This window comes from Artibeus jamaicensis, unplaced genomic scaffold (genome assembly GCF_021234435.1).
Source record: "Artibeus jamaicensis isolate MK-2021 breed Jamaican fruit bat unplaced genomic scaffold, CSHL_Jam_final contig_402, whole genome shotgun sequence".
Taxonomy (NCBI): domain Eukaryota; kingdom Metazoa; phylum Chordata; class Mammalia; order Chiroptera; family Phyllostomidae; genus Artibeus; species Artibeus jamaicensis.
Window position 1 is genome coordinate 20,658,650 of NW_026521818.1, and position 20,106 is coordinate 20,678,755.

General features: G+C 39.9%; 1 protein-coding gene across 10 annotated transcripts; it reads left to right on the forward strand.

Moving 5' to 3' along the window:
• Positions 1 to 319: 319 nt before the first annotated feature.
• ZKSCAN5 (zinc finger with KRAB and SCAN domains 5) lies at positions 320 to 18,835 on the forward strand. Of its 10 annotated transcripts, none has more exons than XM_037138167.2 (7): positions 320 to 474; positions 1,655 to 2,158; positions 6,404 to 6,539; positions 10,500 to 10,582; positions 10,863 to 10,998; positions 14,586 to 15,194; positions 17,191 to 18,835. In XM_037138167.2, exons 2-7 carry the CDS (start codon positions 1,745 to 1,747, stop codon positions 18,294 to 18,296), a joined length of 2,484 nt encoding a protein of 827 aa, XP_036994062.2. In that variant the 5' UTR covers positions 320 to 474; positions 1,655 to 1,744; the 3' UTR covers positions 18,297 to 18,835. The 10 variants fall into 10 exon arrangements, with proteins under 10 accessions (XP_036994062.2, XP_036994059.2, XP_036994064.2 ...); XM_037138164.2 differs by having other exon boundaries at positions 1,658 to 2,158; XM_037138169.2 differs by having other exon boundaries at positions 1,658 to 2,158; positions 10,866 to 10,998.
• Positions 18,836 to 20,106: the final 1,271 nt, after the last annotated feature.

A 20,106-nucleotide genomic window follows, 5' to 3' on the forward strand; every position in this document is an offset into this window, starting at 1 on the left:
AAACGAAAAAACCTCTCCAGGAGCATCCAAGGATGTGTGCCTTCTGCTTCAGAGTGGAGTCCCTAGGCCTCATTTTGGGGACGTGTAAAAGAATGGTGATAGTGACTCTTGTCTCTCCCGTCGAAGAAGTTTGTAAACAGATACAGAAGTGAGAAATTAAGGACCTTGGCTGAAGAAGCTCAGCATGAACGATTCCCTACTTCGCAGGGATGCAGGGCTTAGGGATCCACCCTCAACAACCAGGAGGAAAGGCTACCCGCCTTGGCCACATCCTTCTTCCGGCCTGAAGAGTGCGAGGAAACACCTCCCTCCGCATTTTGCTACGCCCGCGAAACCAAGGCTGAAAAGAGAAACGCAGACCTCTTGGTCAGCGGCTATGGCGCGCGAGGCGCTTCCGCGGGAGTTGCAGTCCCGGGAGCCAGTGGCTGCCGCGACTAGACTTCAACTCCAAGAGCTGACTGAGGCGGTCAATAGGTGGGTGTGTCTGGAGACAGGGTTACCGGGAGTGGTCAGATTCACGTTAGAAAACCGAAGTGATCAGAATTAAAGAGAAGTGAGGCTTGTGGGCTCGCAGAAAGGTACGGGTCCTACTTCGAATTGGGGCACAGAGCGTTGAGAGTGGGGGAGCACAAGTTCAAAGGCAAATCGAATATTAGCAACTATTGCCTTAGCAACCTTTAGGGCCCCGCCCCCTCTCTGCACTCCAAGTTAAGGGGAGGGGCCCGGGCTGTTTAAATGGCTTTGGGATAGGAAAGGGGAGGAGAGTGACTCCGATTTCCCCTCGGCTCTAGAGACGCAGTCCCTGAGGTTCCTTTAGGGACGTAGGCCTGGACTCGAGGGCTGGCGCCCAATTTCCCTGCGGATTGGTCCACAGACCCTCGGGGGTGGGGCCTAGGGCGGGCACTTCGCGCCCGCTTCGAGGCGCGGACCTCCGGGATTCCTAGAGAGGACTCGGAAGTGTTCTCGGGGGTGGGGTTTATGGCTCCACCCCGTTGGACGGGGAAAGCTTGGACTTGCTTACTTCCGGCGAGGAAGTGTTGGGAAGTGTCGGCTTCGGTTTTCTCTCCGTCGGTGAGAAGAAACCCGTCTTCCCAATCTTTATTGCGGGAGCTTGGTCTTTCAGGAGAGCTCCCTGACGCTGGAGCTTTGAGGAAAGGGAATGGGCTTTGTATCCAGACGGGGTCCTGTCTCTAACCTTGACCAGGCCGGTCTCCGTGTATACGGGGTCAGGGTCGATTCCTAGTAATCTGTACCTCTTACCCTGCTTCTCTTTGAGACCTAGCCTATCAGGCTCATGTGGCTTGAAGGACAGGGCCAATTTTAACCACTCAATTGTTTTTGACCCCTGTTCTGACTTAAGTTTGACTTACGGTAGAGAGAAGAAACGACTGCATTTGAACTAGGTAGTAGTAAGTCTTGTCATATTAACTACATGAAATTTAATGTTCTTCATCAGTAAAATTGTGTTGGTTTGGCTCGATGTCAGATTTTTATGGTTCTCATTCATATTTTTTAAGTGTTGAAAATATTCTCTTAATATGTTATGGATGGAGTGACAGCCGCCTTGTTCATATTTTACATTGTTGAGTGGTCATCTTTAGTGTAAGTGACCTCTTTGTCATTTCTTTGCTAATGATGATTTCCAATATGTCAGTAGGTCGCACACTAATGAAAGTGTCCTTCAGAAGATCTTAAAGAGCAGAGAACAAATTTGATCAATATAAAACAGACCTCTGAGTTTGGAATGATAATGACAGAATCGCGGGAAGTTATAGACTTGGACCCTCCAGCTGAGACTTCACAAGAACAAGAAGATCTTCTAATAGTGAAAGTGGAAGAAGAAGACTGCACCTGGATGCAGGAGTACAATCCGTCAATGTTTGAGTCTTTTTACCAGCGCTTCAAGCACTTCCAGTACCATGAGGCATCAGGACCCCGCGAGGCACTCAGCCAGCTCAGGGTGCTTTGCTGTGAGTGGCTGAGGCCTGAGCTGCACACCAAGGAGCAGATCCTAGAGCTGCTGGTTTTGGAGCAGTTTCTGACCATCCTTCCTGAAGAGCTCCAGACCTGGGTGAGAGAACATCACCCAGAAAATGGAGAAGAAGCTGTGGCTGTGGTAGAAAATATGCAGAGGGAACTAGAGGAACACAGACAACAGGTGAGTGGAAGAGGAGACATTAGACCAATGAGGAAGGAGAGGAAGAGAGTTAAGGAGCTGCTGAGCAGGGGTGAGATCCTTAGCACTGTGGTGCTTCATTCATATTCTTTTGTTCTCCTGGGATTAGGTACACTGTGGAGATTTCCTGCCACTCCAGCAAAGAGAAGCAGTATCCAGTGTGTTAACCTGGAGAAGACAGTCTGCGATTTTACTTATTTTTAAAATTACTGTATTTATTTTTTGAGTGACATGATACAAAATTCAAAAGGTACATAAGGTTGTAATGAAAAGTAAGTTTTCCTTCTCGCCCCTAATTCCCCAGCTGCCTATTTCCCACCAGAGGCAACCATTTACATGATACATGTGTATATCCTTATAGAGGTATATTATAATCTGTATATATAAGCATATATGTATATGACATGCTTAAAAATGTTTAAAAATCATTGTGTATTTCTGCCTCTTGCTTTTTTTCTTATACCTTAATTTATTTCATGTCAGTGCAAATAGAGCAACCTCACTCTGAAACTGCATTATATTCCATTGTGTGGGTATACCATGATTGAATTCCTCTCGAGGGTCATTTAAGTTGTTCCTTTAGATTGTTCTGAATTTTTACTATAAACAACTTTGCTACAATTAATATCTGTTACATACGTCATTAATTGTGGAATGAATGCTGAGAAGTCCAATTGTTGGCTCGGAGGCCCTATGCATTTGTAATTTTGGCAGCTGTTGATAGAAAGCCCTCTGTAGAACCTATACTAATTTATATTCCTGACAACAATGTATGAGAGAAGTCTGTTTCCTACAATCTAATTACACAGTGTTATCCAACTTTTTGATTATTGGCAATATGAAAGATTGAGTATTGAAATTCTCACAATTTTAATTCATTTCTCTTATTATGAGTGAGTCTGACTACAGGACGTATTTTATTTTTATTTACTTTTGAGGTTTTATTTACTTATTTATAGAGAGGGGAAGGGAAGGAGAAACATCACTGTGTGGTTGCCTCTCTCACGCCCCCTTATGGGGACCTGGCCCACAACCCAGGCATGTGCCCTGACTGGGAGTCGAACCAGGGACCTTTTTGTTCAAAGGCCGGCACTCAATCCACTGAGCCACAGCAGCCAGGGCTACAATACATATCATATTTTAAAGGGTTATGGCTATATCCTTCCCCCCCCCCCCGCCTTCAGATTATCTGTTTATATTATTTACCTATTAGAAAAAGTAAGGGCTGTGTCTGTCATTGAATTGCAAATGTTATGTTTTCACATTGCCGTTTGTGTTTGTTTATGGAGAGTTTTGCTTTGCAGGGTATTTAATTTTTATGAAATCAGTTTAGAACTTTTAATTTATGTTTTTTGGGTTTTGTGCCATACTTGGAAAGTCCTTCTCCACTACAGTATTATGGGAGACTTTCCTCATAGTTTCTTTTTTTTTTTAACACTTTTAAATGACTGATCCATCTGAAATGCACTTTGGTTTAGGGTGTTTGGTATGATTACAACTTAATTTTTTTCCAGGTGCCTATCCAGTTGCTCTAGCAACTTGTATTCCACTTTTTCTCACTCTGGTTAAAATGCCATCTTTATTACATACCAAGTATCTGCATATATTTGGCTACTTTTTTGGTCTCTTTATCTTGTTTTATTGATCCCACTGTCTGTTCATGTAGCTGTATTTTAATCATTTGATTTCTGTGAAGTGCTTTGGTATATGAGAAAGTTACTCTTCTTCTTTCAAATTGTTTTTCAATATTTTTTCCTTATAACCTTTAGAATTACTTACTTAGTTTTCACTACCCCAAAAATCCTGTTGATATTTTTGTTGGAATTGCATTAAGTCATTAATTTAGGGAGGATTGACATTGCTATGTTGTTAACATCATCTTATACTTTCTTACTCATTTATAATCTGACCTTCTACTTTCCTCTGTTACTAGACTCACTCTCTCAAACTTCAGTTTTCTTTATATAGCAAAGAAACAAAACTCACAGGATTATAGGTCCACAAGAGTTTGAAGCTAATTAGAGAATTTTCCTCATTGTTCAGAGCCATTGCACTTCACTGAAAGGCACCAGTTTCATTATTCTTCACCTCTAGGTAAGAGGTACTTAAACCTTCCATAACATCCTCAGGCTCTTCAGCTGGTTTAGCTCACTCCATGAGGCAAGTGGGCAGCAGAGAGAGTTACTGCTCACCCACAGCCAGGCCCTGCAGCTCTTCTGAATGATTGTCCTGCAGATGGGAACGTTCGAACTTTTCTATTTGCTTCTTTCAGGACAGGAAGTAAAGGTTTACGTTGACATCTAGTTATTACTTTTTTAAAACCTAACTTGGGACATTAATGGACAAACTTTTTCCTATTTTTTTAGTAATATTCAAAAGCATAATTTAAGACAAATAGCACTTTTTTTTGTTTAAATCCTCACCTGAATATATGTTTATTGATTTTTAGAGAGAGAGGAAGGGAAGGAGCAAGGAATGGGGAGTAAGAGAGAGAGAGACACACACACACGTGAGAGAGAAGCATCCATTGATTGCCTACCACACACACACACACACACACACACACACACACCCCACCAGAGATTGAACCTGTATGTGCCCAGGGTATGCGCCCCCACTGGGGATAGAACCCGCAACATTTTGGTGTATGGGATGATGCTGCAACCAACTTGAGCCATCCAGCTGGGCAACAAAAAGCTTTTTTTAAAAAGAGATGATCTTAAGCCCTGGCTGGTGTAGCTCAGTGGATTGAGCTCTGGCCTGCGAACCAGATAACCGCAGTTCGATTCCCAGTCAGGGCACATGCCTGGGTTGCAGGCTGGGTCCCTGCAGGCCAGTTCCCAGCAGGGGACACACGAAAGGCAACCACACATTGATGTTTCTCTCCCTCTCTCCTTCCCTTGCCCTCTAAAGATAAACAAATAAAATCTTAAACAAAAAAAAATTTAAAAAAATAAAAAATAAATAAAATAAAATAGATGATATTACACATTTTCCTTTCTCAGTGTGATATGCAGCCCATCTTTGGAAGGCACACACAGAGGAAAAATAATTTCTTAATGTAGTCAGGATTTAAGGCCCAGAAAGGGGATTTCCCATGGGCCTCCACAGGACACTTCATTTGCCTTTCTCTCTGCCTGCTTCCTGCATCCTTGACATTTTTCCTCAGCTTTATCTCCAGGTATTTCTTGTCTCTGCAGACCTTTTCCCAGGCTTTATCCTTACCCTTCCTCCTTGGTTTCTCTGTCCTAGTGTCGGGGGACATTGTTTGGTTCTTTGGTGCCCATGGTGCTCTTTAACATACTTGGCATCATCTTAACTCTTATTTTGATGGGGTCCACAAGGCTCAAACTTCCACACAGAGTTATTTACAGGTATCTCTTAATGTAATTCCTGTACCACATTTTGCCAGTACTAGGAGGGTTAAAATCTAAACTGTTTTGAAACTATGAAGGAGGGGAAAGGGGAATGGCGATTCTTTTTTAACATAGGATCTTATTATTTGCTAGGTTGCCACTGAGCTAGTACCTTCCGGAACAGGCAGATTCTAGAGACTGGTTGTGGCAGAGTAATTGTGGCAGAGTGTATACCCTAGAGTTGAGCAAGAGCCAAGAATAGAAAGACTGAGGACTGTGATACACCAGACATGAACTATCTCCAGTCTTGGTGTTGGTCTGCTAGAAAACCAAGTGTGACTTCCTGAGTCCTATAATTGAGTTTTCCAAACTCCTTTCTCACCTCCGTCCCCTTCATTAAACTTGACTCACACTGGCCTTTCTAAGATTCCTTGGCTGTACCAAATACCCGCTTTCTGTCTTAGAGTCTTTGCTTACATGTTCTCTCCTCCTGCAACACCTACTACTTTTCTTCTGGCCAGCTTCTATCATCCTGTAAGTGTGTAACTTAAGTGACACTTCCTCAGAAAAGTCTTTGGTTGCCACCCAATCTAAAGTAGGTCTCATCTGATCTGTCTCATGGCATTTTCTTCTCCTTTCTGAAATATAATGTAGTTTGTAATTATGTATTTTGTGTTAAAATGTTTAAGGGAGGTCTTCTTCAACTAGACATAAACCATGTTTATTAAGCCACTGTATAATCAGTGCCTAGCTCATTATAGATGCACATTAAATATTTGGTAAAGAAATGAATGAAAGAGTAACATGAATTTACTGGATTCTTTACTAGCCTTTTCAGTAATGTACTGATTGGTGTGGTTGTGGTTGTTAGATTGTGGCATGCCCTGAAGGCCTTTCTCAGAAGATGGTGCAGCCAGGTGCTATGCAGGAGTCCTTCAGTCATCAGCTCCTGTCTCTGGACCCCCAGCCTGAACAAGAGCCACAGAAGCCTCATCTGGAGGAAAATGGTGAGGATCTGTGATTCAGTGTAGCAGATTCTGCTAGAGACTGGGGCCCTGGCCATGTGGGTAAGCAATGTTTGTAAGAGACAGACTTTGGGCTGGGCAGCCTCTCTGCAATGGGCAGGATCTGGAGGTTGAGAAGGTCTTGGGCTTAGAATTGAGTCCTTGATGTTAAGAGAGGTCAGCTTATAGGATGGCTAGGAACTGTACTACAGTTCTATTAAAAGCTGTAGTGCAGGTGATGACAACTTTATAAGTACTGTTAAAAGATCTACAAAAGAATCGTAATTTTTTTCAAGAGTTTGCCAACTCTACCTCGTAGAGTTTGTGGTCTTAATGCTTAAAAGGCTTTCTGGTTCCTAATTGCATTCAGTTCCGACTGCTCATTCACCTTGAAGTCTTAGTTCAAGCAGTGCTTGACTATGACTTTTAGAGCATTTATTCTGTCTTTCTCCCCTTCCCACCCTGAGTCTATTTCATTGACCTGTATTAGATATATCAAGGAAGAAATGTGAACAGTCGAGTATCTTATTTATGATGATCTATGTCCACAAGTTTATAATGTCTAACCAGAAACTCTTGCTATCAGATATATTTTAGAATTCAGAATTTTCAGATTTGGTAAGGTAATATGATTTATATACTGTATATTATACCATCAACAGATTGAGCTGGTACCCCTTAATCACACATTAATATTTTGGCAGTGAAATGTATGTATTTTTACAATAGTGGATTAAGTAAAAACTTGAATAGCTTCGTATACGTTTTTGTCAATTTTTGTTGTCAAATTAGTTTAATGCCTAACTTCATGAAAAAACAAAAAAACAAAACCCCCGTTGGTATTTAGCACTTTGGGATTTCAAAATTACAGATTAGAAATTGTGAACCTGTATTTCCTGTTTGGCCCCAGACTTTCTTCTAGGTTCCCCTTAGTGGTCAGGTCTTTTATTTGACACGTACCATGGCTCTAATGGTTTCCTGCTTTTCTTTCGCTGTGGTAAAAGTTAAAGTAGCAGCAGCAACTATTATTTCCGTAGTGCTTACTACATGTCAGGACCTGTTCTAAACTTTATTTGTAGGAATTCATTTAACCTTCTCTGCACCAGAAAAAATAGCCCTTACTGTTACCATCTGGGGTAATAGGTCTTTTTAATTTTTTTTATAGTTAAGTCATTTTATGAATATGACTTAACATGACATTTTATGAATATGACTGTATGACATACAGAAGAATCAAAACAATTTTCAAAGAAATTTTACTAAAATTTCTTTGTATCAAGTATATTTTGATAATAAAAGCCACAGAAAATGAAAAAACCAGTCACACAATACTGTCTCTAGCAAAATGAATACTCGTTTTAGCAAAATACGATGGTGCAGAATCTTACTGCATAATATTGTGTGAAGTTTTTCCTGTTGAATGACTCGCTGGATGAGATGGTCATATTCCCTTTATGAAATTAAAAGTAACAGAGTTTATTATTTGAGAAAATTCATCTAGGAAATTATCATTTGTAGACTCATTCTCAGGTTTCCCTTATACCTTCAGTTTTATCATTACCATTAGAACACATGATACTCTGTCACTCTCCATCGTCTCATTCATCTAATAATAATGAAATGTCTACTGCAGTTTTTTCTCTTTGCCAGTATGGGTGGAAAATGAAAAATTTTGAATTCTCAACTATGCTTAGTGAAAGCTAACAGCAGGTGTCAATAGTCTTATACCTTCTTGACAATGATGCAAACTCTGCGTAATGCATTTAATACTTTGGGAATAATGAAGAATGGTGATGTATTTCACTATTGCATGATCCTAAATATTTTCTTCATTCTCTCATTTCTTACTTTTTTGTCCTTTATGTTCTCATTGGGAATAATTAATGAATAATGATTAGTGAAAGTGAAATAATTCCCAAGATGATGAAATAGACAAATGCTTCATGATACAGAAGAAATAAGATCACTCAGATCCCAAAATGTATCCTAAATTTATAAAAGGGTCTAGTGGATCCAGATAGAATGAGTTTTATTCTATTTTTTAAAACTACTAACATGAATTTTATTTTTGTTCTTTAGAAAACCTCTAAAGGAATAAAAGTCCTGTAATCCTAGTGTTTAAAAGTAGTTAAAACTGTTCAAAATGGAAACTCAAAATTATGTCTAGTAGGCCTAGTTGGTATCCCAAGAGTTAACACTCACCCTAACCCAGTGGAATGAATTAAGTATTGCTGTTATCCTCATATTAGAAGTGAAGAAGCTAAGGCCTGAAAGGGTTAAGTAATTTGTTCAAGGTCACAAAACTATTAAGTGACAGAGCTGGGATTTTAACCCTCTGAATCTACGCTTTTTACCCCCTTCTGAACTCTCCTGCCTTTGCTTTACCACCAGGCCCCCCTCCCCGAGCACAGAATCCTGTCCTTCAGTCATGTCATCTTCCCTCTACTTGTGGAGTCTCATCAGATCAGGCTACTCTTCTCTTCCTAATTGCTGCTTCTCTTCTCTACCCTGTTAGCCAGACCTTAGTTTCTTCATTCCAACAAAATTGTGTTTTGTGTTTTTTGGTGTTTTAATTTTTTCCCTAAATGCTGGGGAGACTGCATTCCTCACACCTTTGATAGCACTGAAGGCTGGTTTTCTGCCCCTGGGACTAGTTTGAGCTTAAGAGGAGCAAAAAGGCTAACGAAACAGTGGGTTTCACAGGAACTTTACAAATAAGTAGAATTATTATAATAATTCCAATATTCAAAATTACTGTTTGAGTGTTCTGCATTTATTCCTTTCTTCAAGTCCTCTTTTGACACTTTAGCCATACTCCTCATTTCAGACTCTGTCTGGTTTTGTCTTTCATCCACAACCATCATCTCCTTTTTGTTTCATTGCTCATTACTTACTAGTCCTTGAACAAAAGCAGGCTACATTTACACAATAATCTCCAGGACTGAGGAAACCACAGCAAAGTCTAAACTGTTGAGTTATTTGTTCAAGTTGGGGCCCACATGGACAGTGAAATGTGGATGCACCAGGAGTCTTGAAAAAAACAAGCAGAAGTGACAGCGGAGGGTCAGATAGTCACCAGCATCTGGAGATCAGACCCTCCAGGCATTGCCGTCTGATTCATTGCACCTGCAAAGCACCCTTATCGTTGCCCCACCCACCCCTACTTCCTGTGGAAAGGCTTTACTGGTGCTCCACCTTCCACTCTCCACTCTGTAGGTGCCCCTGCTTCTGTGTTCCTACAGGGTGAACTTCAAGTGTAGTATTGGTAATTTACCTTATTCTGGAAGTAAGGCTTATATGTCTGTTCTCCCTGGAAGTGATCGAAGTTTTGGGAGGGAAAAATTATTTTATCAGCCTATTCTTAATGCAGAGTAGACAATATATACTAACTGGCTGACTATAAACCAACTGTAGTAACTCCTTAAAGGGAGAGCATGTGGACTAAGGCCTTGCTAATCAAAGTGTGGTCCAAGGAGTGGCAGCACCAGCATCACTGGGAGCTTGTTAGGCAAAATTGGGGGCTACCCCACACCTACTAAGCCAGAATCTGCCCTATACCAGGACCTCCAGGTGATTTGATTGCACATTAAAGCTTGAGAAGCCCTGAGCTCTAGGCAGTGCTTCAGTTCCATTGAAGCTATGGGACTTTGGTTATTCTTTGAGATAGTTAGACTTGATCTTGGCAGAGCAGAGTGCATCTTCATAGGGGAATGGCACAATCTGAGGTCAGCAGCAAAGATTAGCCTGACCAAAGCAGGGAGTCTAGTCTTTTGGGTGCAAGGGTGTTTATAGGGTAGATGTGGGAGGGGCCAGAATGTTGAGGGTCTTAAGAGCCAAGCAGAAGAACTTGGCCTTGGTGTGGCAGGGCACCTTTATAGATTCTTGACCAAAAGTGAAATATGGTGGCAGTAGGAACTGGGCAAAAATATCGTCACTGACACTTCTCTTTTTCTACCCCCTCAGCCCTTTCTGCTCTCCAAGTTTCTTCCCTTCCCCTGAAGGACAGCCAGGAGCTGACAGCCTCACTTGTCTCAGCTGGGTCCCAGGTGAGCTGGCGTCACTGTGCCTGCAATGAGGACCCATGTCTATTCTTGGAGAAGTAGCTACCTTAATCCTGAATTTTTATCAGGAGTTCTGTCTCTAACTAGAGACCAGACCCACCTTGGGTTTATAGTTTAATGTCTTTTTCTGTTCTGCCCAGTATTCCCCCATCCTCTTTGAAGCATAGTCTCTCATTCTGTTTCTTTCTGTAATGAGTGAAGTTCTTCCCCTCACTCCAAATTTGAACACAGGGAATGGGAATTTAGTGGAGATCTCATGTTTCAGAAGTTGGTGAAAATTGAAGATGTGGCTGATGTGGCTGTTTCCTTCATCCTGGAGGAATGGGGACATTTGGACCAGTCCCAGAAGTCTCTCTATAGGGATGGCAGGAAGGAGAATTATGAGAGTATTACCTCCATGGGTAAGACTTATTGTGTCTGCATGGATTAGGACATCTTAATTTTATTTTACAAAATATTTCTAGTACATCTTATAAAAAGCATGTATGTTTTAATTGCTGTGACTTAGCTTACTTTTTTTCCACAAAAGAGTAAATCTACCCTTTCCCCCACCTTATTTAGCTTATTCTGATTATTTCCATCATAATAAGGGTATGGCTGAAGACATAATGTTTGGGGGATAGTATTTGCAAATATTATCTTTTACTACTTTAAAATGAAAGAGCTTAAAATTGACAGGTTTGGATTTTAACAAATTTACAGTAGTTCCTGTATTCTATTCCTTGACCGATTAAACAATTCTTCACTGATTCTCATTTGTGAAAGCATTTCAGACTTTGCTGGATAACTATCACAGTAGTTATTACAATATCTCAATGGCAGTCATTCTTTCCCTTCTAATGTATGGGTAGGTAGGTGGTTCAGTCTGTCGCCATTCTCAGATCACTGGTACCCACTTTATGATGTTTGCCCTGTTAGCATCTATATCTGACTTGTCATATCCCTTCTTTTTTTAATCTTATTTTTTATTTCTGTTTATTTTTTTCTTTTTGTTTTTTTTTTCACCTTCTCTCTTGCATTTTGCACCCCATATGAGATTTTGCAGCTGTTTCTAACTAAGTTATGATCCTGGAAGCTAGTATTTGGTTGTGCTGCCTGGAGCAGTTGTCAGACTTTCAGCACTGCGGCAAACATTTGGAGCTTATAGCTTTTAGCTTCTTTTGAATGAATTTTTTTAGAAGAATTACTATATATCAGGCACACTGGTAGACTTTAGGTGAAATATGTAGATAATGCCAGATTTCTTTTGAAAAGTATCACACGAGTCTAAGGGATTTTGTCCATTCACAGGCTTTTATTTAAAAGTGCAGAATTGACTCCTGCTCTTTTTCTTTAATATAATTTTTTTAAAAGATTTGCTTTGTTTATCTTTAGAGAGGGGAAGGGAAGGAGAGAGGGAGAGAAATGTGAATGTGTGGTTGCCTCTCATGCGTCTTCTGCTGGGAACTGGCCTGCAACCCAGGCATATGCCCTGACTGGGAATCGAACCACAATCCTTTGGTTCACAGGCCCGTACTCAATCCAATGGGCTACACCCGCCAGGGCCTGACCCCTGCTCTTATAAAGTTTCCATTTCTTTTATTATTATAGTTATATATATTTGTATTTCCTTTTCACTGATTTATTTTTACATGCCCTCTTTTTTGTTTATCTGTGGAGATCTAGTGACCTTTCCTCTCAAGGAATTACTTATGTGGTATATTATGTTTAATGAAATTTTAAAATTTCTCTTATTTTTAAATTCAACTCAGTTACCTCACTTGCCTAGTTGGAACCTATTGGCATTGTTTTATCTTTTTCAATTTATTACAGGCATTTGATGGGTTTCAGCATTTGAGGTTATTGGCACAGTTCTTATCTATACCATTCTCCAAGCAGTTTAAGTTCTGATTTTTTCTTATCATCCATCTCTTTATTACCTCATTGTTACAACTTCAGCATACTCTTCTCCATTAAGAACGTGTTCAGTGGTTTCTGCCTCCTGCTCTGGGACAGCCATAATAGATTATTTTCAAGCTTGTAGGTTCCTAACAGCAAAAAAGGTCAAGATTTTTAAAAATTTCATCAGATTTAAAAATGAGATTTAAGGAAAAAAATGAATCTTGGAAAGAGCTGTTTCCATGGAGTGGCTGGGACATTTGGGAATAAGAGACATTTTCATTGAAGATTGCAAATGAGAGGAAATTTGAGGAAGTTCTTATAAGTAAACTTTCAATAACTTTGTAAAGAGGAAGAGAGAGGGTTAGGTGGATGGTTTATTTTAGTATGTTCTTTTAAAAATTGTTTTTAACGGGAGAAGATTTAATCATACTTAAATGCTACTGGTAAAGAAGTAGTAGAGAGCGAGTTAGAAATGTTGGGGGAAGGAAGAGCATATAATCGCTATAGGGAGGTCCCTGGAAAATAGGATGCCATGGTGAGAGCCAGGGTACATGAGGCAGGCAGAAAGCTCTTTCATTGTGAGGCACAGGGAGGCTGAAAGAATAAGACTGCCAGCAAGTTTGCAGTTGCGATTGTAGGATGTTCAAGGAGTTCTTGCCTGGATAGCTTTGACCTTCCTGAAATTGCAGACAAAGTTACCTATCAAGAGACAGCAGGTGGTCAAGTAGGTGGAGTAGAGGTGTGAGTGCAGTGGAGAAATTTGGTTTTAAAAAGGTCATGCATGTACATAGTAAAACATATTCACATAGTTTAAATGTGTACAAACTGAAAATGGAGTCACCTACCCCTGATCCTGTCTCCTAGTCCCTCAAGAGGTAATAACGGTTACCAGTTTCTTGTTAAATTTTTTTAGGAAGAGAACTAAGTAAAAACAGTTATAAGATAAATTAGAATTAAAGTGGTCTTCATGCTACAAGAATTATAACTTCTCACTATATCAAAAAGGGATAGTAATAGTATCTACCTCAAAGGGTTGTTGTAAGGATTAAATGCCATAAAATTGGAAGGTATTTAAAGGCATAGTGCCTAGCCTGTAGTACACACTCAGCAAATGTTAGCTCTTATTATATTATGTAAAGTTGAAAACAACTTTTCTTTTTTCAAAAAAATTGTACTAGAGAGTTCTCAATAGGCCGTGATCTATCTGTCCAGTGTTTAAAAAATCACATTCCCTATTTTTGTTAAGTATTCAAGATTTGTCTTTGCAAACCATGTTAAATGTCAGTGTTTTGAGCAAAATATATGTTGCTGATCCAGTTACATAGAGAACTGATTACAGTCTCTTAAACTTGTATATTCACTAATGACTTTTTTTTAAGATTTTTAAAAATTTATTTTTAAAGAGGGGAAGGGAGGGAGAAAGAGAGAGAGAGAAACATCAGTGTGTGGTTGCCTCTCATGTGGCCCTCACTAGGGACCTGGCCCGCAACCCAGGCATGTGCCCTGACTGGGAATCAAACCTGCGACCCTTTGGTTCACAGCCCATGCTCAATCCACTGAGATACACCAGCCAGGGCTCACTAATGACTATTGAGTGTTGTTAATCTAGCTCTTGACAGTAGTAGGTTTTCTCTAAGAATAGAAAGAATGCCTTTTTTCCTTTAGACTAACTCATATTAAACTGAGATTCTTTGGGGATAGAAAGCTATAAAGATCCTTTTCTTTTAAGCTATGAGTAAACAGGAAGAGGAAGGTTAAGACTGGGTTAGATGCATAACTCAATAGCAGATTTGATTAAGAATAGTTAATATGGTTTAGGTGTCCACAGTCAGGTACTCTATATGAGTAATATACCAAGAGGATAACAATTTTATTAAATTAGAATGACCAGTCTCATCTGTTGGAACCATTCTTGCCAGCTCTTTCTTCCTTAACCTGTTTCCTGCTTAAATATTCTTTATCCCAACATGAGAGCATGGCTTTGTTAAAATGACTTTTATAAAGTCATGTGATCACTTTGGTTTCATATAATTATTCTATATCCCATAGATTTTTTCTTCTAATGCAGGAAATAGCTAAATTTTCCATTTTCCTTCTATTATTTCAGATTATGAGTCCAGGAGTAACAACATGGAACTTATAGTAAAGCAGATTTCTGATGAAGCCAAATCACACTGGATGACATCAGGATGCACTGAAAGAAATGTTCCCCAAAGTCAAGAGTTTGGAGAAGTTAGTGACCTTCACAGCATGGTAGAAAGGTGGCAGGTAAACCCCAGTGTGGGGAAGTCAAGGCAGAACCATTCCCAGAAAGGAGATCTTGGTGTCATCACAGACATTAACCATAAACAAAACACAAATGCCGAGAGAGGTCACAAATGTAATGACTGTGGTAAATTTTTCCTTCAAGCTTCCAACTTCATTCAACATCGGCGAATCCACACTGGAGAAAAACCATTTAAGTGTGGTGAATGTGGGAAAAGCTATAATCAGCGTGTGCACCTTACTCAGCATCAGCGAGTCCACACTGGTGAGAAACCCTATAAGTGTCAGGTGTGCGGAAAAGCCTTCCGTGTGAGCTCCCACCTTGTCCAGCATCACAGCGTGCACAGTGGAGAGAAACCCTATGGATGTACTGAATGTGGGAAAAACTTTGGTCGGCACTCTCACCTGATTGAGCACCTGAAGCGTCACTTCAGAGAGAAATCCCAAAGATGTATGTGTGAAGAGTTCGTGTTAGAGAACAAATGGGGCAAAAAATTATTATTAGCTTAGAATAGATGGGTTGTGATAATGGGAGCAGTAGGAAGGAGCAAAGATGACAGTCTATTTTATTATTATTTATACTTGAGTTGTAAAATTAGTAGTCAAAACCCTATGCCTTTTCCCCTATCCCCACAACTTCCCTTTCCCCAGAGGTACATGCTTTCAGCTCAGTTTTCTTCCATACTCTAAATAATTCTGCTATTGCTTTACTCATCAATTTTAGACATTATATATTAACTTTATATTGTAATGAATGGGAGTTGGGCTCTCTTACTTGCTTTTTTCCCTTTTCCCAATTTAGTTGTTTCACTTATTTTATTTTAAAATGATAGAAAGTTTGGAGGAAAGGAATTGGGAGGAAAAAATCACCCATAATCTCACCATCCTAACTAATAGAACTATTAATATGTAGTGTATTTCTATCCCTGGTTTTTTTTTAAATTTTGTTTATTTTAGAGAGAGGGGAAGGTAGGGAGAAAAAGAGGAAGAGAAACATCGATCAGTTCCCTCTCACACACGCCCCAGCTGGGGACCAGGTCCACAACCCAGGCATGTGGCCTTACTGGGCCACCTTTCGCTCTGCTGGACAATGCCTAACCAACTGAGCCACACCAGTCAGGGCTAGGATTCTTTTCTTATAATGCCCAGAAGTGGGATTAGTGGATAAAAGGCCAAAAACATCTTTATGGCTCTTGATACATATTGCTAAATTGCTTTTTAAAACAATTACACCACATATAAGAGTATCAGTTGTACTGAATTGCAGGGTTATCAAAAAAATAAATTGAGTAAACAGAAGATAATTTTTTGCTGTTTTTTAAATGAATTTGGTTATGTATATGGTTGAGTAATTTTCCTATGTTTACTTATTTTCTTATTTGTTTAAGTGAGTTATATAAGGATGAGACTGTAAACTGCTGTGAACTTAAAGGCTCTTATTAATATTCTTCAGAAAACTTTAAGACTGGCTAAAATATTTACTTTTAAGTTACACCTCTGTGCCCCGAAGCCCAGCTACTTGTCATTCACAGTAATAGCCATGGCCACCTCTTCTATCCTGGAATAGAATTTTATGTGTCATTGTGTCTTGAAAGTTCTGGGTTGAGCTGAGCTATCTCCTTAGCTAATTCTGTCCCATTCTACTTGGTGACTGACTGTCTCATTGGGGAAATCCATCCAAGGACTCTGGTCCTGGAAAGCAGTTGCTTTAAAACTGTCTTTTCTTTTACATCTTCCCTACAATTGTTCTTATGACTAGTTGTCTAGTTAATACTCACCTACAGAACAGGAGTAATGCACACCCTCGTGGAGCTGATGGTTTGGTGGGAGTAGCAGACATTAAAGGTAGTGAACATTTCCAAAGGAGATGTATCAAGTGTTTTGGGGTGGAGGGAAACTGAAGCTAGAGTGTTGGCTAAGGGTGAAGAGAGCAGAGATTGATATATCACCTGCCCTCTTGACAGTATTTTATACTAGCTCATTTCTTCTTTTTCTTGGCTCCTAGTTAGGTATTCTTCCAGCTCCATATTCCCTGCATAATCCTTTGCTTTCTGTTCTTCCAGTTCTTGTCAGTTCTCACCATCTAATTGTATACTTTTTTTCTACCTCATTCTGTCTGCCTACCTCCCCTTCCACATTTTCTGCTTCTCCCGTTTCAGAATTTCTGTCTCTTCTTTCCATATAATAAAAATATTTTTCTGATCTCTCTGATTACCTAACAATCATTCTTGGCACCCTTCTAAGTAATCCTCTTCTTTGTCTTATTCTTTTCACTCAGCAAATACCAAAAGGTCTTCTCATTCCAATTGGTATCAAGTACATAGATGTTTCCCTCTTTGTAACTCCTATTACATTGTATTTTCATTTGATTATCCTCTTTTTTTCTGACAGTTTATTTTTCTTCTGTAAAAACTGATGATACTTGCATTTCCTCTTTATTTTTTCAGGCAGTGACAAAAGAAGTAAGAATACAAAGTTGAATGTTAAGAAAACTTCAGAATTCTCAGAAGCAGACATGGAGCTATCTGGAAGAATAAAAAGAAATGTTTCTGAACTTCAAGATTTTGGAGAAGACGAGTTGGATAGAAAGCAGGGACTTCCCATGAAAGAGATACTAGAACAACCGTCTTCAAAGAGGATAAATTTCAATGAAGCCACATATGTCCACAAAAAGTCCTCCACAGGAGAGAGACCACATAAGTGTAACGAATGTGGGAAAAGTTTTATTCAGAGTGCCCATCTTATTCAGCATCAGCGGATACACACTGGGGAGAAACCATTTAGGTGTGATGACTGTGGGAAAAGCTATAATCAACGTGTGCACTTAACTCAACATCAGCGAGTCCACACTGGTGAAAAACCCTATACCTGTCATTTATGTGGGAAAGCGTTTAGAGTGAGGTCCCATCTTGTTCAGCATCAGAGTGTGCACAGTGGGGAGAGACCATTTAAGTGTAATGAGTGTGGGAAAGGCTTTGGAAGGCGTTCACACCTTGCTGGGCATCTTAGACTTCACTCTAGAGAGAAATCCCATCAGTGTCATGAGTGTGGAGAAATCTTTTTTCAGTATGTTAGCCTCATTGAACATCAGGTACTCCACATGGGTCAGAAAAATGAAAAAAATGGCATTTGTGAGGAAGCCTATAGTTGGAACTTGACAGTGATTGAAGATAAGAAGATCGAGTTACAAGAGCAGCCTTACAAGTGTGATATATGTAGCAAAGCCTTTACTTATAGTTCTGATCTTATTCAGCATTACAGAACTCACACTGCAGAGAAAGCCTGTAAGTGTGATATATGTAGAGAAAATGGCCAATGTTCCCACATAAAACAACATCAAAAAACCTATTCCAACATGAAATCCCATCGATGTAATGAGTGTGGCAGAGGCTTCACTCTGAAGTCACATCTTAACCAACATCAGAGAATTCATACTGGTGAGAAACCCTTTCAATGCAAAGAATGTGGAATGAGTTTCAGCTGGAGTTGTAGCCTTTTTAAACATATGAGAAGTCATGAGAGGACAGATTCCTTAAATACCTTAAGTGTATAGATATTTGTGTTACAGCACAGCTCTTGTTCAATTTAGAGAAGACTTTCTGAAGAGAAACCTTACTCCAATATTGAATGTAGTAACAACTTCAAGCAATTTCTCTAGCTTGATCCCTACAGATATGTTGAAATCCTTCAGTTAGAACTTAGGATCACTGGAGAACACTAAATAGGTCATCTGTTTGCTTTTACCAAGGAGAAATACTTTCATTAGCATCTTCAAGCTTGAGAATGTAGATGAAAGTGAACCCGCGGATATGGTGGGTGAAGGAAAGCCTTCAGATGGCACTTATTCTTTTGAGTCTTAAAACACCGACACTGGGAAAATCCTCATGAATACAATAGAAATAAGCTTTATTTGTAGTTTCTTCCTTGTTTGATATCTATTCAGGGAAGAGCACAGGTAAAAAACTCTTCAGCATGATACCCCTTTTGATACCTCAGCAATGAACCTTTCCTAGAAATGATTATCCTACTCAGTAGAAGGTTCCAGTCATTGTTCTCATCATAAGTATTAATTAAAGTATTGAAGAAAATTAACTTAAGGTATTTATATTTTGGCAAAATTGGTGTTCAGAGGCTGAATGATATGTATTCCTTACTGCCCTATTCAATTGACAACTTCTCCATGAAACACTTAAAAAGAAAGTTCTACTAACATCAGGTTAGCTATCAGAAAGAGGAGTTAAGTTTGTCAATCTAGGAGAAACTGTTGGCTAGTCACATTTCAAGGAGAGGGGAGTGGGCCTTAGGGGAACAGAGAAGATGGGCCAAATGGTGGACTCTTGTTTTTTCTTCTGTTTGTTTTTCCTTCTGTAGCCACAAGAATGAGGGTGGCTACATCCATAGAAGGAATTAGACCAACTTAAATTAAGAATCATGGTTCAAGCAGTATGTGCACTAATTCCCAGTTCTGGAGGTAGATCCCATAGGTTAATGGCATATAGAAGGATTTTTAATTTACATTACAGATTTGAAAGAAACTAAGAGCATGGAGATCATTGTCTGGTTAGGCCTGCCTAATCGGAAGGTCTGGGTAAGAGTTGTGGGAGAAAGAAGATGGTATGGAAAAAAGGGTTAACCTGAGCCTTTTTGCTAGAACAAGAGAATGAGCTTTTGGATGCTGCTGAAGTCTTGCTTCTGCTGACTGCCTAGCATATAATAAACACCCAGTAAAAACTTGTTGACTGTGTTGTACACCAGTGTCCTATACAGATCCCTTTGGCCAAGCTGACAGATCCATTCCCTAAGCTGCTCAGAGTTTTGGCTGCTAAGTGCTCACAACTCTTCCCTTCTCCAGACTCTGAAAACATCCTCATGTGGTGGGAGCTGCCACACCCAAGAGTTACCAGCCCTTCCCACTTTAGCCAGTGACTGATTGACCTTGGGGTACAAAAGGTTGATTCACTTGCCCACAGCAGAGGTAAACTAATGTAGCTTATGCTCCCCAACCCATCCTTTGTGGATCAGGCTAAAACTAGACCTAGAAACTACATCCATGCTAGGCCTCTTGCTTTCTTGATCCTGTTTCATTCATTCTGGTAAAGATTTTTCCTGAAGAGTATACCCTCAGCCAGTTATGTGTCTCTGAATCCCTGTCTCAGGTTCTGCTTTAGAGGACCTGATGTAAGACATTTGGTGCTGTGTGCACCTCTAGGAGGGTGACTAAGAATAAATTGTGGAATTGGCCACTGACTATGAGGCAATGAGGATCCCCTCACTGATGGTGGTTAACTATTGGTAAAAATCTGGCATATGGTGGCTGTTCAGTTGTGAGTTCACTTTGGTGAACCAAGATGGTATACGGGTAG